Here is a 14,543-nt window from a genome sequence, read left to right as displayed (position 1 = left end):
GGCTGCAGCCACACTCCAAGGAACCAGCAAGGCTTCTCCAGGGAGGGCTGGGGCTGGAGTGGCTCCTGGCACGCTCTGAGCGAGGCCAGGCCTCTGTCACCGCCCTGGGGACAGAGAGGAGCAGCCCTGGAATGCAGCATAACCTCGAGGACGGAATGGAGAGAGGCAGGAGTGGCTAAGGCAGGTCCTGAGGGGAGCTGGAGCTGAGCAGCCCAGGGATTGAGCCCCTCCAGGGCTTTGGGCTGGCTGCTGGATGCTGGCACACACACCCAGCCCAGGAACCCAGGGGATTGAGCCCCTCCTGGAGGGATTCACCCCTCCCAGGGCTCTGGGCTGGCTGCTGGGATGCTGCCGGATGCTGGCACACACATCCCCAGCCCTGGCAGGGCCGTGCACACATTCCTGAGCGTCTCTTTGGCTGCCCCAGAGGCTTCATCCCTCCTGCTTCTGCCTTGAGCCACATCTGGACAAGATCTGTCAACTTTCCACCCACAGAACACACCAGCATTTTCCAGTGGTTGAAGTGTATTCCAGGACTATTGCCCTGGCATGGAATGAGTGAAAAAGGATCTTGTATTTATTTGATTTGAATTGCTCAATTTTTATTTCACTTGTGGCCGACACGGACTGATTCAATCTTTTTTGTTTGTTTGTTTTTTTCCCTTTTTTCCCCTAACTTTGAATACGATTAAGAGCTGACTAAAGGTCTCAAACACTATATACTGAGAGTCACTACGGATGTTAAAGAAAACACCAGCACCAGCACCACGGCCCCTGTGCTCCTGCCTCCCTGGTGCTTGGAAAACCTGCTGCTGTGGGGCAGGGCCTCGCTGGTGCTGCTCCTGAGCCACTACAGGGTTGTGCAAGGAAGCAAACAAGCTAGAACAAAATATCCAGGCTACTACTGAGGCAGGAAGCGTACTTGGGCCATCCACTCTGCCCAATGCCTCTCAGGCCCTTCCCTGGAGGATCCTAATAAACTGACTGAAAAAAAAAAGGAAAAAAATATGGAGGCTTTATGGAAGGAATAAACTTATAATGAGACCCGGATTTACTAAATCAGAGATGCAGATGGGAAATCCCCATAGAGAAAAACGCTTCGAAGGGAATCGTTGGCCTTGCGGGTTAGTGAGGTGACAGTTGAGGTTCTGCTGTGTGGTAGAGAACCAAAGTTGGCTGTAGAAGGAGAAGGGAACATCTCCGGTCTGCTCAACTCGCGTTTCCCATCTGCAGTCCCGTTAAATTCCCCAGTAAGGCATCAGGGGTCTCCTCTCTCTCTCGTAAACGTCCGGGACGATGCCGTAGGGCGTCTGTACCATTTTAACCGTGGTCTTGCCAAAGAGCTTCCTCTCGTAGTCTATCAGCTGCCGCCAGAAGCCCACGTTGGGCCGGATCACGGGGCGCCGCGCCTTCACCCAGCTGTAGGCCTCCAGCAGGGAGACCTTGTGGTGCTTCATGAGGAAGGCGATGCAGAGCGTGGCCGACCTGCTGACGCCGGCGGCGCAGTGCACCAGCGCGGCGCCGTGCTTGCGCGCCACGCTCTGGATCTTGTCGGCCACGCTGTCGAAGTAGAGCGAGATGGGCGCGTTGGGCATGTCGGCCAAAGGCACTTTGACGTACTCAAACTGGGGCCAGTTGAAGTTGGGGATCTCGATGGTGGCGTTGATGATGCACGTGATGCCCCGCGACAGCAGCAGGTGCCGGTTGGAGGCCACGCTGCCCCGGCTCAGGTACAGCGAGGGCGTGATCTGGGCGATGCCCCCCAGGGCGCCTTCCGAGAGCAGCCGCGGAGCCATCAGAGTCCTCGGCAGGGAGTTGTGGCTTCTGGAGGTCATGGAGGATCCTGGCGCTCAGGCTTCCATCGTGGGGAGAGAGCCAAGGGAGGATTGTGTGGCCCGCTGGCGGCAGCACAGCGAGAGCTCCCGCTGCTCGGTCACTGCAAAACACAAGGGAGTGTGTTTTACATCCCTCCCGACCCGTGCCTGTGCCAGGGAACAGGAAAGCCCAGCTCGCCCTGCTCCGGCCTGGCACGGCTCCGTGGGGAATGTGGGGCTGGGCTCACAGTGCTCATTACTGCCGTCCCCCAGGCGCTGCCTGGACAGATAGTAACAAAAAAATCTTCAGCCTAATTAACTCCAATTACTCGCCAAGGGTTCACCTGTGGGCCCGGACAGCATCTCAGCCGGCCCAGCACGTGGAGGATGAGCTACACCTCTTCCATGCTTAAACACAGCAGCTTCACACCTGGCCACAGTTCAAAGGGATGGTGAGGAACAGCAGATGCCAGCAATTTCCAGCAGGCTGCCCTCTCCCCAGTGCCACCCTTCTCCTTTTTAGGTGCAGGAGAGGCCCCGCCAAAGCACATAAACAGAGGAAAGTCGCTCATTAGGAAAGGCGGTGAGTCATGTCCATCCCCATCAGTCATCAGCTCTCACAGAGGCAGGGGAAGTGTGGAAAGAGTGACCTGGTTATGTCAGAAGCTGGGAGTAAAACCCAAGAGCAGAGGCTGGGACAGGGGAGGCTCTTGTCCTGCTTTAATGCCTGACTAATGCTTGGCAGAGGCCTGGGATCGCCCCTGAGAGCCACACGGGCCTGGAGGGTCCCTGCTCTGACCCCCCTGCTCCTTTGGGGCACCTCCAAAGCCAGGGGGAAGCTGCAGGCAAGGGGATGAGCCCTGGAGCATCAATAATTTGCCAGTCTCTGTTCTCTGTTTGGAGAAGGGCACGGGAAAGGCTCCAGTCTGTGCAGGCTGGGGAGCCCCTGCCCAGGTACCTCTGAGCCCACCCTGGTGGCACTGCCAGAGCTGAGGGGACTTAGGGGGGATACTCAGGGCCTTGGGGAGAGGGATCTGCCCCTCTAAAATTCCTAATTATGTTAAGAGGGTCCTTTAAAGGGCTGTGGCTTCCCTGCCCTCAGCTGTGTGCCCTCATGCCATGCTCTGGGAGGCACCAGCGGGTCCCAGCAGTGGCTGGTGGTGCTGCCAGTGGATTTTTGGCTCTGTGCTACAGAAACTTAATGAGCACAACGTGGCCTCCCCTGTGACTCTTCCCTGCTGGCAGCTACCTGAGCAGCTCCTGAAGCTGTGGACTAAAGCTGCAAAAGTTCCTGCCCCAACAAGGCTTTTGCTGCAGCTACGAGTGCCCAGCTTCCCCCCAGTGCAGCCACCCAGCTGGAGCAGCAAGGAAAGGGGTGTTTTCCCAGAGGAATAAAGTTCTCTGAGCAGGGGAAATCCCTGCTCTCAAGCAGCTCTCACTGACAATGCAGAGGGTTTGGCCACTTACAGTTGGTGACAAGGTCCTGCTCTCGGTCACGGCGCGGCACCGCGGAGCTCGGGGCTGCTGGGGCTGGGGTGGCTCAGGGAGAGTGTCCCACGCTGGGCTGGGGAGACAAAACAGCATGGATTGTACTGGGATCCGTGCTGGATCTGATTAGGGGTGCCCAAACAGCATGGATTGTACTGGGATCCGTGCTGGATCTGATTAGGGGTGCCCAAGAACTGGGAGGGAGCACCACGGCTTCCCCACAGAGAGATGAGGGCTCAGGGTGGCACTTGCTGCCAACACCAGAATGTCACCAGTTCCTGCCAACACGGCACTCAGAATCACTGTGAGCCCTGAGGAATCTGAGGCTGGCACAGAAGTCATGGCTCAAAAAAAATAAAGTCATTTAAGTAATTGATTTACTCTAATGTCTCCTTTAGCATCTGCCCAGACCCAGACAGCTGGGGCAGGTCTGTGTCCTTCTGATGGTGCCCAAGCCACCCATGGGGACCCCCTGTCCCTGTGAATGGGAAGGGACAGAGCTGATGCCAGAGCCACAGCACCGTGCTCCCAAAAAGGTGAGGATGGGGCCAACATCCCCTTCCCAACATCCCCTTCCTTCCCCAGAAGCCCCCAGAGTGGAGGCGAATCCCCTGGGAAACGCTGCTGGGTGAGAGCAGAGCCACCCCAAAGCAGCTCTGGGCAAGGCAGAGCCTCCAGCTGCTCCTGGGGGAGCTGGAGCGGTTTGGGAAGGGCCCTGCTGCTTTCCATAAAGTGGTTCCTGTTTGCAGGCAGGAACTTATCCGGGGATTTGCATGTGACAGGCTGGGCTCGCTCTGCAAACTGGGGCTGCCATGCCAGTGGCAAACACCCGCCCATCCCATCCCATCCCATCCCATCCCATCCCATCCCATCCCATCCCATCCCATCCCGCTCCCAGCCCCGTCCAGCCTGCCCTGGACACCTCCAGGGACACAGGGGCAGCCACAGCTGCTCTGTCCCACCTGTTACACCCCAGGCACACACACACGACACCCCCGGGGCTCGGAATGGCCGACACGGCTCCCCCCGAGCCAGAGCAGCTCTCAGGCAGGAGGATGGGATATTTGGAGGAGAATCTCATTATTGCAGCGAGAGATAAGGCTGCTGTGCCCACAGCCCCGTGCCTGGGGATGCCAGCGCCCGGCTCTGGGCACAGCAGGGCGGGCACCGCGTCCCTCCCGTGCGGCGGAGCTGCTGCGATGCCGCCGGCTGTGGCTGCTGACTCAGGCATGTGACAGAGCCACGCTGCTGCCCACACACACTCGGCCGAGCAGCTGCTGCTGAGCAGGGAGCTGGGCATGGAAGGGGCTGGGCTGGCAGCAGCTCTGGCTCCCCCAGGCTCGCAGGTGTGAGCCTTCACCTGTGCCCGGGGCTGCACCCGCATCCCTCCTGTCTGACCCCAGTGCCCTGCTGTGCTCCTGCGAGACCCCTCCTTGTCCCCAGGGCTGCACCCACATCCCTCCTGCCCAGCCCCAGAGCCCTGCCGTGCCCCCATGAGAGCCCCACTGCCCCTGCCAGCACGGCCGCGTTATCCCAGCGCACCCCCTGTAACCCAACACTGCCGCTCTTCACGCAGCCATTCCCCTCATTGTGCTGGGGCAGAGAACAGAAAAGGAATGAAAAGCCTCTCCCCAGCCGTTGCCGAGTGCAGAAAAAAAAAAAAAAAAAAAAAGGAGAAAATGGCAGAAGATGGAACAAAGCCCTCACACAGCCCGGCGTGGCTGTGCCTGGGAGGGTGGTGGCACAAGGGGCTCCTGGCAGGGCACAGGGAGGGGCACCGCTGCCCCTTTGGCCCCTGCACTGCCAGGTACAGCCAGGGAGCAGTGCCTCATGTGAAATAAAACCCCACCTCTTGTCCTACTGCTCCTTGGCTGGGTTTCTGAGTGCTGGCATAGGCTGGGCAGTCACAGCAGCCCAAAGCTGGTGCCCCGGGCTGCTGGGGCCAGAACTGTCCCCAAAGCAGCACTGGAAATGTTTTCCAAAGGCGCTGGAATGTCACTGGGGTTTCCTGCCAAGGCCTGACATCCCCAGAGGCTGCAGATGGTCCTTGAGGAGAACAGTGGGCTGTTGGCATCCAGGTGCTCCTGCCATCACATCCTCCTTTTCTGGGCTGACTCCAGTTAATGAATTAATTAATCTTGCAGCAGCCCTGACCCACAGTAAATCCCTTTCCAGACTGTGCCTTGGTCTAGCCATGCACTGAGCCCAGTGCCCAGTGCCCAGAGGGAGGGCTGGGACCCTGGGGTGGCAGAGGGACCCTGGGGTGGCAGGGGGGCCCTGATGCAGCAGGGGCAGGACTGGAGCAGCCTCCTCCCTCCCCGGCAGACTGGTGGGTTCTGCCATTTCCCTCCTCTGTATAATCAGGGGTGGGGGAAGCCAGTGGCTAATTACAGCCTGGAGAACACCCTGCTCCTCAAAGCCGCCAGGTCCTTCACCAGCGCTCCTGGCCAGCACCATCCTCGGGCTGATGGCGAGGGGACACTTCTGCAGCCCCATCCACCTGGATCCCATCCTGCAGCCAGGATCTCCAGCTCCCAGGTGTAGCTCCTGCTGCACTCCAGGCTGAGCTTTGTGCTTCCCCAGTCTCAGGAGGAGAGGCAGGTGCCCAGCCCGGGCAGCTGCTCCCATGGAAGGCTGGCTGTGTCCCACCTGGGCTGGATCTCCTGGCCCCAGAGCAGCTCCTTTGCAGGTAAGAGGATTTCCAGAGCAGCGCAGCGATCCCAAAGCCGTGCTTGATGTTTTTGGTGGTGCAGCCCCTTGGAAAGGTTGCTGCCGGCAACGCTCGTGGCTCTGCTCCTCCAAATCTTGCAACAGCTGGAGTTTGTTTCTCTTGCTTTCATTCCTGGGAAGGCAGTCCTGTTAACAAAGGCTGGAATTCCCACGGGAAAGCATTGCTGGCTGCTGGACCTCCTGAGAAAGACTTGAAAACACCTCTGGAAGCTCAGATGACAAACAGGGTGAGTTTGTGAGTGGAGTACTGTGATCTCCAGGACAGGAGGGAGAACTGGTCGGGCTCTAGACAATGAGTTGGCAAGTCTGAGCTTCTGCCTTCTTATTCTGGTGCTGCCGGGCGGTTTGCTCTGATTTTTAAGGGTTTGGTTTTTTGTTTGTTTGTTTTTTAATGCAGCTCCTCTGCCTTGAGAGCTGAGGCTGCGGCTCGTCCCGGGGGCACTTGAGTTTCTGTTGGGTTGTGTGGCAGGAACTCAACCATGGGGCTGGTACCTGGACAGGGGAGAGCTCCCCAGGCCTCTCTCCCTCTGGAGCTCAGGTTTAGTGCAGGGTGGGCCCTGCTCTGCTCAGGGAACAGAGACACTGAAGCCCCTGCTTTAATTCCCAGATCATCATCTGGGATTTGGAGAAGATTTCCGGGCTGGGTGTGTGAAATGTCAGTGCTGAGGCAAGGCTTCTCCCCCCTCCCAGGAGAGGAAAAGTTATTCATTTTGGAGATGACAAATGCTCTCTAATCCTGCAGTAAAGAGAAGAGTCAATATCGCAGGCGCTGAGTGAACGAGCCTGCTCAGGGCTCTTCCCAGCCAGCCTGAACAGCAAATTGCTGCAGAAATGGTCCTGGAGAGTGGCATTTCAAATAAATTTCAGCAGACGGCACAAACTGCAGCCATTCTGGGGTCAGGGCTCGCTTGTGCTGAGTCCAAGGGAGCCCAAAGCAGAGCCGGGAGGGGAGAGATCGAGCGGGAGCCGCCGGCTCCTCTTCCCAGCCCTTGGCTCTGCCCTCCTGCCTCTGGTTGTGCTCCTGGAGCCACTACAGCACATCCTCACCACGGAAAGGTCGAGCGGTTCGTTTGGAACGGGAAAGGAGGAAGGGGAGCAGGCGGGTGATCTGGGCTGAGACAGAGGATGCTGCTGCTGGCAGCCTGGGCCGGCCTCTCCGAGCAGGATGGGAGCTGTCAGGTGTTAAATCAAGATAATAATCTGTCTGCCCGGAGCTCTGAGCAGGCCTGGCTGCCTGCGCAGCTCCCAGCACAGCTGGGTCCCCGCGCTTGCCAGAACACACCAGTAACTTCCCAGAGGATCCACTAAAAGGGGAATTGTGCCCAAAGGGGAATCGTGCAAGCAGTCCTGGGCTCTCTGGGAAGCTCCACGACCCCAGAGTGAGCAGTCAGTCTGCAAGCACAGAGCCCTGCCTGCCCCCCGAGCCAGGGCAGCTCCTGCAGGGCTGGCAGTGCCCCAGGAGCCTGTCCCAGCCTGCTGGCAGTGCCAGCCTGCTGCCTCCAGAGCGGTGGCAGCTGACACTGCTGTGTCCCAGGGCTTGGCAAGGCTCACCCACTGCCTCCTGCCTCGCTCCACAGCCGGGCTCTGCTGTGCCTCGGGCTGGCACCAGGCTCAGGGTGGTGCCTCCAACCCAGCCCAAAGTGCCTGGCTGAGCAGTGTCTGAGTGCTCTGCCAGCCCAAATCCCTCCCTGGCTGCCATGCTCCCTGCAGGAAACATGGGCGGTGAGGCTTTTGCAAGCACTCCTCTGAGGGAGGATGCCATTGGTGCCATGGGCAGGGTCCCAGCTGCCAGGCAGGGCAGCAGCTCTGGATTGCCACTGCCACCAGCTCCTGGAGAGTGGCACTGCCCACGGCCACACTGTGATCCCTGCTGGGATCCCTGCCACCCTGCCATGCTGTGATCCCTGCCACCCTGATGGGATCCCTGCCGTGGTCCCTACCATGCAGCCATCCCCTCCACAGCAGGAACAGGCACTGCTCCCTCTCCAAACCCCTGGCCGCAGGGAGAGCTCCTGGCCACAGGGACAGAGCGAGACGGGCAGCGGGCACAACCTGGGGCACGCTGGTATTTATAAACCCTCGCTCTGCTCTGAGGACAAGCCTCCCTCCCTCGGCAAGCAGCGAGAGGATTTGACGCAAGAAAAACAAACCATCTTCCCTTGAAACGCCACGTCTGTGCTTCCAGAGCCACGGGCTCCGTGTGCTGCTGGCTGGGGCACGGGGCTCCCCCAGCACGGGGCAGTGGCGTGGCCACCTGCATCCTGCTTCAAAACTGTGAGAAATGCTTTAAAATCCAGAGCCAAGCTGTGAGGAGGCACGAAGGGATCCTCACAGGGGCGTGCAGCATCGGTTCCCCACTGGGCTGAGCACTGAGGGCTGTTTTCCAGCCCTGAGAGGCGACGCCGCCTCCTCTGGAGCGCCACAGACTGTTCCAGCGCCAGCTGATGGCATCTGGATGGCAGGTGGAGTTTGGGGAAGCTCCATGCCCTGCTCCCCGCGTCCAGTGTGACCCGGGGGAGCTGGACGGGGGCACGTTCAGGGAGCAGACCCAGGCCTGGCTCCGGCTCACAGGGTGCTGCAAGATGGAGCCTTGTTTGTTCCGGAGCCGTGCCCTGCGCGGTCACAGCTGACAGGAGGGACACAATCTCTTCCCTGTTAGCAGCACAAAACACGGGGACCCGGTGTGTTTGCTCGTGTGTGACCCTGCCGGGCCCAGGGCTGTGCCTGCTGCTCGTGGGGCTCTGCCCCAGCCCACCCCAGAGCCCATGAAATCGAAGGCAGCTGCAAATTCACTGCAACGTGTCCTGGAAACAGCTCGGTGCCTCCGTGCTGGCCTCACCCGGGCCTTTTCCAGGGCCAGCGCCAACTGCTGCGTGCTCTCGGCTGCCTGGCTTCCAGGGGGGACCAAAGCTGGCACCCGATGGTGGCACCTTCCCCTCCGGAGGCACTCCTGGCGGGCAGGGGCTGCCCAGCCTTGCCCAGGCTCCCCAAGGCCGGGAGCAGAGGGATGTGCCCACAGCAGCTGGGAGGAATGAGGCCAGCCCTGAGCACAGCCCTGGGGTTGTGTCGGGTAACAGGCAGAGAGGCCCATTTTAACCAGTTCGGGGAGATGGAGTTTACACTGGAGCCTCCTCCCCTGGGGCAGCACCCCTCTGGCTGCTCCAGGCTGGGGGAATTCCCTTTTCCAGGGATGCTGTGCAAATTCACACTTCCTCCACGAAGGACTCCTGCCCCCGAGGGGAGGGACCTGCAGACCCCCCCCACACTGCAGGGTGGGATGGTGAAAATAAATGAGAATTAATTCTCACTGGCCTGGGAGCCCTGACCCAGGGCAGGGGTGGCTGTGGCAGCACCTGTTGATCCTCCCTGCTGGGAACCCCAAACCTGCCTGGGTATTATAATTTTATGCTATTTTTAAAGCAGGGGAGTAGCTGTGTGAGCTGAGCCCACGCACTGCCTGCACCACAGGTGCCCCGGGAAGGGTGGGCAGTGCCTTTGCCTCCCAGTTCCTGGCTTTCTTCCCAGGCATCCAGGGAGCTGGGGCTCCTGTTCAGAGATTCCTCAGCTATTTCCGAATGCCAGAGCCCTCCCTGCATGTTATGGCTGCTCAGAGTGTCCTTTTGGAGCGATAAATGGGTGTGAGTGTGCTGTGTACCTGGAGAGGAGGGGCTGGGAGAGGCTCCCGTGCTGGTTTGAGGTGTTACCCCTCCCTTCCAGGGAAAACCACCCTGGAAGGAGAGTCCTGCAGTGGTGGCAGGAAGCCTGGAAGGCTGCTCTGGTGAACAGCCTGTATTCATGGCTATGGTGGGTCAGCACGTGGTGCTGCCAGGCCCCACTGCCCTGCCCAGGTGCCTTTTCCCCACTCCTCATTCCCAGGCTTTCCCTGCATGCCCAGGCGTGCTGGTTCCATGGGACAAAGCTGGTTCTGGCTCCCAGAACACAAACCTGACACTTTTTTGCGGTGGCTCTGCATCCCTTTGCTCCCTCCCAGGCTCAGGCAGATCTCCCCCCACACCCCGCACGTTTCCAGCACTAGAGCACCGTGAGCTCTCTGGCTTTCCAGCTCCGAGATTCCGGCTGGGATCAGGTATTGAGTTAAGCCATGCAAATTCCCATCTTGCCCTGGCCAAGGAGGAAGCAGTGCCAGAGCCCAGAGCAGACCCCGCAGCGAGGGCTCGGATGAAATCCCCGGGATTTCACCTTTGTTCCTGCAGAACCCGGGATCTGTGTCCCTGTCCAGGACCCAGGCGAGCCCTCGGGGGCAGGAGGGACAGGCAGAGCTGCACGTTCACACCTTCCAGGCACAAACTGATTAAAACCTGCTGCATTACTGCTCCCCTGACGCTCACCAGGGTCACGGCAGCCGAGCCGTGGCATCAGATCTCTGAGCCAGAGGGGAACAGCACGTGTCCCCCAAATGAGGGATCCTTCCTCCTCATTGCTTGGGAACCAGAGTGCCACAGAGCCCGTCCCAGCCACCGGGAACACAGCAAACACCAGGGTTTACAGCGAGGCCTGGGGGAGGAATGCACTCCCTGCCAGAGAAGGGCAGCTGATCCGGTGTCTCAGAAGGGAAAACAGTGTTTTGCCAGTGCTAATCCTCCACCATTCCTGAGGCAGGGGCATTAGGGATAAACTGAACTTGCAACATGATATTAAGGCATCTGCCAACACTCAAACCTCCAGAATAAAAGGCTCATTTGCTGCCCAGTCGAACAGGTTAGAATCCTGCCCCATCTCCCTACAGCCAAATGCCACTCATTGATTACCGGTGTTGCTCAAAGCAGCTGCTCCGGAGCTGAGTCAAGGGCCGTGCATGCAGCCGGGCTGGATGTGAGGCCGGGCAGCTGCAAGTGCCCCCGGGGCTTGGGGACACCGGGCTGCCCTGGGAGCCGGGGTGGGGAGGGCAGGAGCCAGGGGTGGATGCCTGGATGCCCAGAGCAGGAGAGCAAGGGGCAGGAGCCAGGGATGGGAGAGAGGGCAGGAGCCAGGGATGGATGCCCAGAACAGGAGAGCAAGGGCAGGATTTAGGGATGGGAGCAAGGGCAGGATTTAGGGATGGGAGCCCTCCACAGGAGTGCAAGGGCAGGATCCAGGGATGGATGCTGAGCTGGGGATGCCGGGGGCAGGAGCCAGGGATGGGAGCCCACAGCCAGAGCCAGGGATGGGAGCCCTCAGCAGGGGTGGAAGGACAGGATCCAGGGATGGATGCCGAGCTGGGGTGCCGAGGGCAGGATTTAGGGATGGGAGCCCTCAGCAGGAGTGCAAGAGCAGGATCCAGAGATGGATGCCGAGCGGGGGTGCCGAGGGCAGGAGCCGGGGGATCCAGGGATGGATGCCGAGCTGGGGTGCCGAGGGCAGCAGCCAGAGGCGGGTGCCGAGGCAGGATGCGGGGATGGAGCCCTGTTACAGCACAGCCCGCGCTGGGGCTGGTTCCGTTCCCCGTCGAGGAGCCCCCGGAGCCGTGCCCGCGGCTGCTCCGGTGCCGCTCGGAGCTGCCCCCCGCTCTCCCGCCGCGATCTCTGCCGCGTCCCGCTCCCCGGGGCGCCCCGGCAGCGCCGCCCGTCCCGCTGTCCCACGGCACAGCCCCGGCACCCCGAGCCCGCCGGGGATCCGAACCTCCCCGCGTCCCGTCCCGTCCCGCCCGCCGGGGGCCCCTCCGGAGGCACCGTAAGCGAGAGGGGCGGGCTGGGCACAGCGATCACAGCGGGGAACGGCGGGCCCCCCATCCCGAGCGCCCCGGCTCCCCCCGCCCGGCCTGGCCTGGCCTGGCCCGGCTCGTCCCTACCATGGCTCCCGGGCGGCGACTCCGCGCTCCCTCGCGGCCGTGGCGGCGGCGGGCCGGGACTTTTATCGTGCTCGGCCGGCTCCGTCTCGGCGGTGCCACCTGACCGCGGCTGCCGGGGCCGCCCCCGCCCGCAGAGCCGCCGTTACCAGGCTACGGGGGGCGGCCCGGCCCGGCCCCCGGGCGGGGGCTCCGGGAGACCGGCCCCGCTTAAAGGCGCCGCCGCTGCCGCCGGGCCCGCGCGGCCTGGGCGAGAAAAGGGACGGGAAAAGGGGTCCCGGTGGGGACATGACGGGGTCCCTGTGGGGATGGGGACGGCTGAGTGTCACTGTGGAGAAAACACGGGGTCCCTGTGGGGATGGGGACGGCTGAGTGTCACTGTGGGGAAAACACAGGGTCTCTGTGGGGAAGGGGAAAAATGGAGCATCCTGTGGGGCACATCAGGGTCCTGGTGGGGATGTGACTCTGTGGGGACGAGTGGGGATCCCAGTGGGGATGGGAACAAGTGAGGGTTTCAATGGGGACATGATGGGATCACTGTGGGGATGGAGATGATGGGGGTCCCAGTGAGGACATGACAGGTGTCCTGTGGGATGGGATGTGTTGAAGTCAGTGAAGGGACATGGCAGGGAGAGGTGGCTGCTGTGGGCACAGGGATGTGGCAGGGTCTAGGTGAGGATGGGACAGCATGTGGGGATGTGGCAGGACATCCCTTGTTAGGGATGGGACATGCCATGTCCCCATGGGGACCCTGCCAGCGTGTGTGGGGACAAGGTGGGGTCCCTTTGGGGATGGGGATGTGCCAGAATCTCTTGGCTCAATGGGTGCTCACTGGGGAGGGGGCCAGCCCTGAGAAAGAGAGAGAGGAACGTGGTTTTGGGACTCAGGGCATGCCAAGCTGCTCCTCCCCACACTGAAAGCACAGTGAAGGAATGCCAGGTGGTCCTGAGGCTCCCAGGGCTTCTTGTGGCACCCTCCTGGGGGCCAGGCTGGAGGGCCAAGGAGGGATGGGGATCTCCAGGGAGGGATGGGGATCCCCAAGGAGAGATACCAAGGGCTGGGGATTCCCAAGGAGGGATGGGGATCCCCAAGGAGAGGTATCATGGGCTGGGATCCCCAAGGAGGCATGGGGATCCCCAAGGAGAGATGCCATGGGCTGGGATCCCCAAGGAGGGATGGGGATCTCCAGGGAGGGATGCTGTGACTGGGATTCCCAAAGAAGGATGCCCTGGGTGAGGGGATCCACACAGCACAGGGGTCACAGAGTTTTTTCCGGCTGCAAACTGTTGGATTGAGGTGAGGGCTCAGCTCGCACTGCCTCACCACCATGGCAGGGACGGGACAAGGCTGGCACTGGCAGAGGAGGAGGAGGAGGAGGTGGGAGGAGGAGGAGGGCAGCCTCTGCCTTAACCCCGCGGCTGCCGGAGCGAAGCGTGGCCACCCCAGCCCGCTTTTGTTCGCTTTCTGGTTTTGTTGTCGCACGCTCCGACCGAAATAGCCCAAATCCCTCATAGGAAGCTTCCCCCAGCCCGAGCCCTCGGCTGGTATCTCGCTCGGGCAGGTTTCATGACTCAGCAGCCCAGATGGAGCCGTCCCTCACAGCCCTCCGCTCCAAATCTGTTTATTGCTCCAGAGGCTGTTTTTCCAAGAACCTCGCTGCTTTATAGCAGCCAGAGCTCTCCCTTAAAACCCTGCCTCTCCAGCGAGGGCTCGCGTCACACTCCGCGCGGAGGTGGGCGAGGAACAAAAATAGACAAATTAAGAAAACCTCAAAAGGCCAAAAAAAAATGAGAATGTGAGGGGTTTGGCTCTCCAAGCTCGAGGTTTGCTTTGCCTCCGTGTTGCATCAGTTCTGCTGCCTTCCTTGGAGCTGCACCATCTCGGGGAGGGCAGGGATGAATCCCGGGTGATCGCAGGGTGATCACAGCTCTGTGAGACGATGAGAGGCGGCTGAGCCCTCGGGGTGTCCCCTCGGGGTGTCCGCCCGGAGCTGGGGGCTCGCAGCCCTGGCAGGGCAGCCTGGGGGTGTTTATGGGCCGCGGGCAGCGTAGGGAGAGCCGAGGATGGGTTTTGAGTGGCAGCCTGTGGGATTCCCTGCGCAAGCATCCACACCCCTCATTCCCCCTCACCACTGCCGAATGAGGAAAAGGCTCTTGCACATCTCCACTTGCTCATCCTGGGCAGTTTTTAGCTACTCACACAACTGAAAAGGTGTTTCTAATGCTGGTGCTTTTAACCTGCACCCTGCCAGGAGATTTATGTGTGCTTGCATCTCTTGGAAAAGTTCTGAGGATTGCAGGGACAAGATGTTCCAAGCGGTGACCGATGGCACCCCATGGTGCCTTTGGGGGTGATGGCTTTGGAGGGGTCAGGATTGGGCTCTGGTGCTGGTGGGTCAGGATATTCTGTGACTCTGTGAGCTCAGCTTGCCCAGCCCGGCCTGGCAGATGCCCCTGGCTGTGCTGGGGTGAGCTCTGCCCGGTGGGTCCCGGCACATTCCCAAGGGTGCGCCTGACCACGGGCCATTAGCTGGTCATTAGGGCAATTATCTTAATCAGGGTGTTGCCCTGCTCCGTGCAGGGTGTGCTCAGGGTCACGAAGGCCTGCTGAGAGGGGAGAAGGCATCCCTCCATCCATCCATCCATCCATCCATCCATCCATGGAGGTGTGGCCATGGAGAGCCTGTGGTGGGGCAGGCATTGTCCAACAGCTCCCACTCTGCTTGC

At 60.8% G+C, this 14,543-nt stretch overlaps 1 protein-coding gene across 1 annotated transcript; it reads right to left on the bottom strand.

Annotated features, from left to right (window-relative positions):
- Positions 1–349: 349 nt before the first annotated feature.
- DUSP14 (dual specificity phosphatase 14) lies at positions 350–11,936 on the bottom strand. The gene is made up of 3 exons (XM_054287392.1): positions 11,821–11,936; positions 3,282–3,378; positions 350–1,936 (listed from the first exon to the last, which is right to left on the bottom strand). Exon 3 carries the CDS (start codon positions 1,833–1,835, stop codon positions 1,239–1,241), a length of 597 nt encoding a protein of 198 aa, XP_054143367.1. The 5' UTR covers positions 1,836–1,936; positions 3,282–3,378; positions 11,821–11,936; the 3' UTR covers positions 350–1,238.
- Positions 11,937–14,543: the final 2,607 nt, after the last annotated feature.

The sequence above is a fragment of the Melozone crissalis genome, unplaced genomic scaffold, assembly GCF_028551555.1.
Source record: "Melozone crissalis strain CALT ecotype California unplaced genomic scaffold, PUWL_Pcris_2 ptg000057l_1, whole genome shotgun sequence".
Taxonomy (NCBI): domain Eukaryota; kingdom Metazoa; phylum Chordata; class Aves; order Passeriformes; family Passerellidae; genus Melozone; species Melozone crissalis.
Note: the sequence above shows the minus strand (reverse complement) of the source record. Positions and strands in the feature narration are given on the sequence as shown.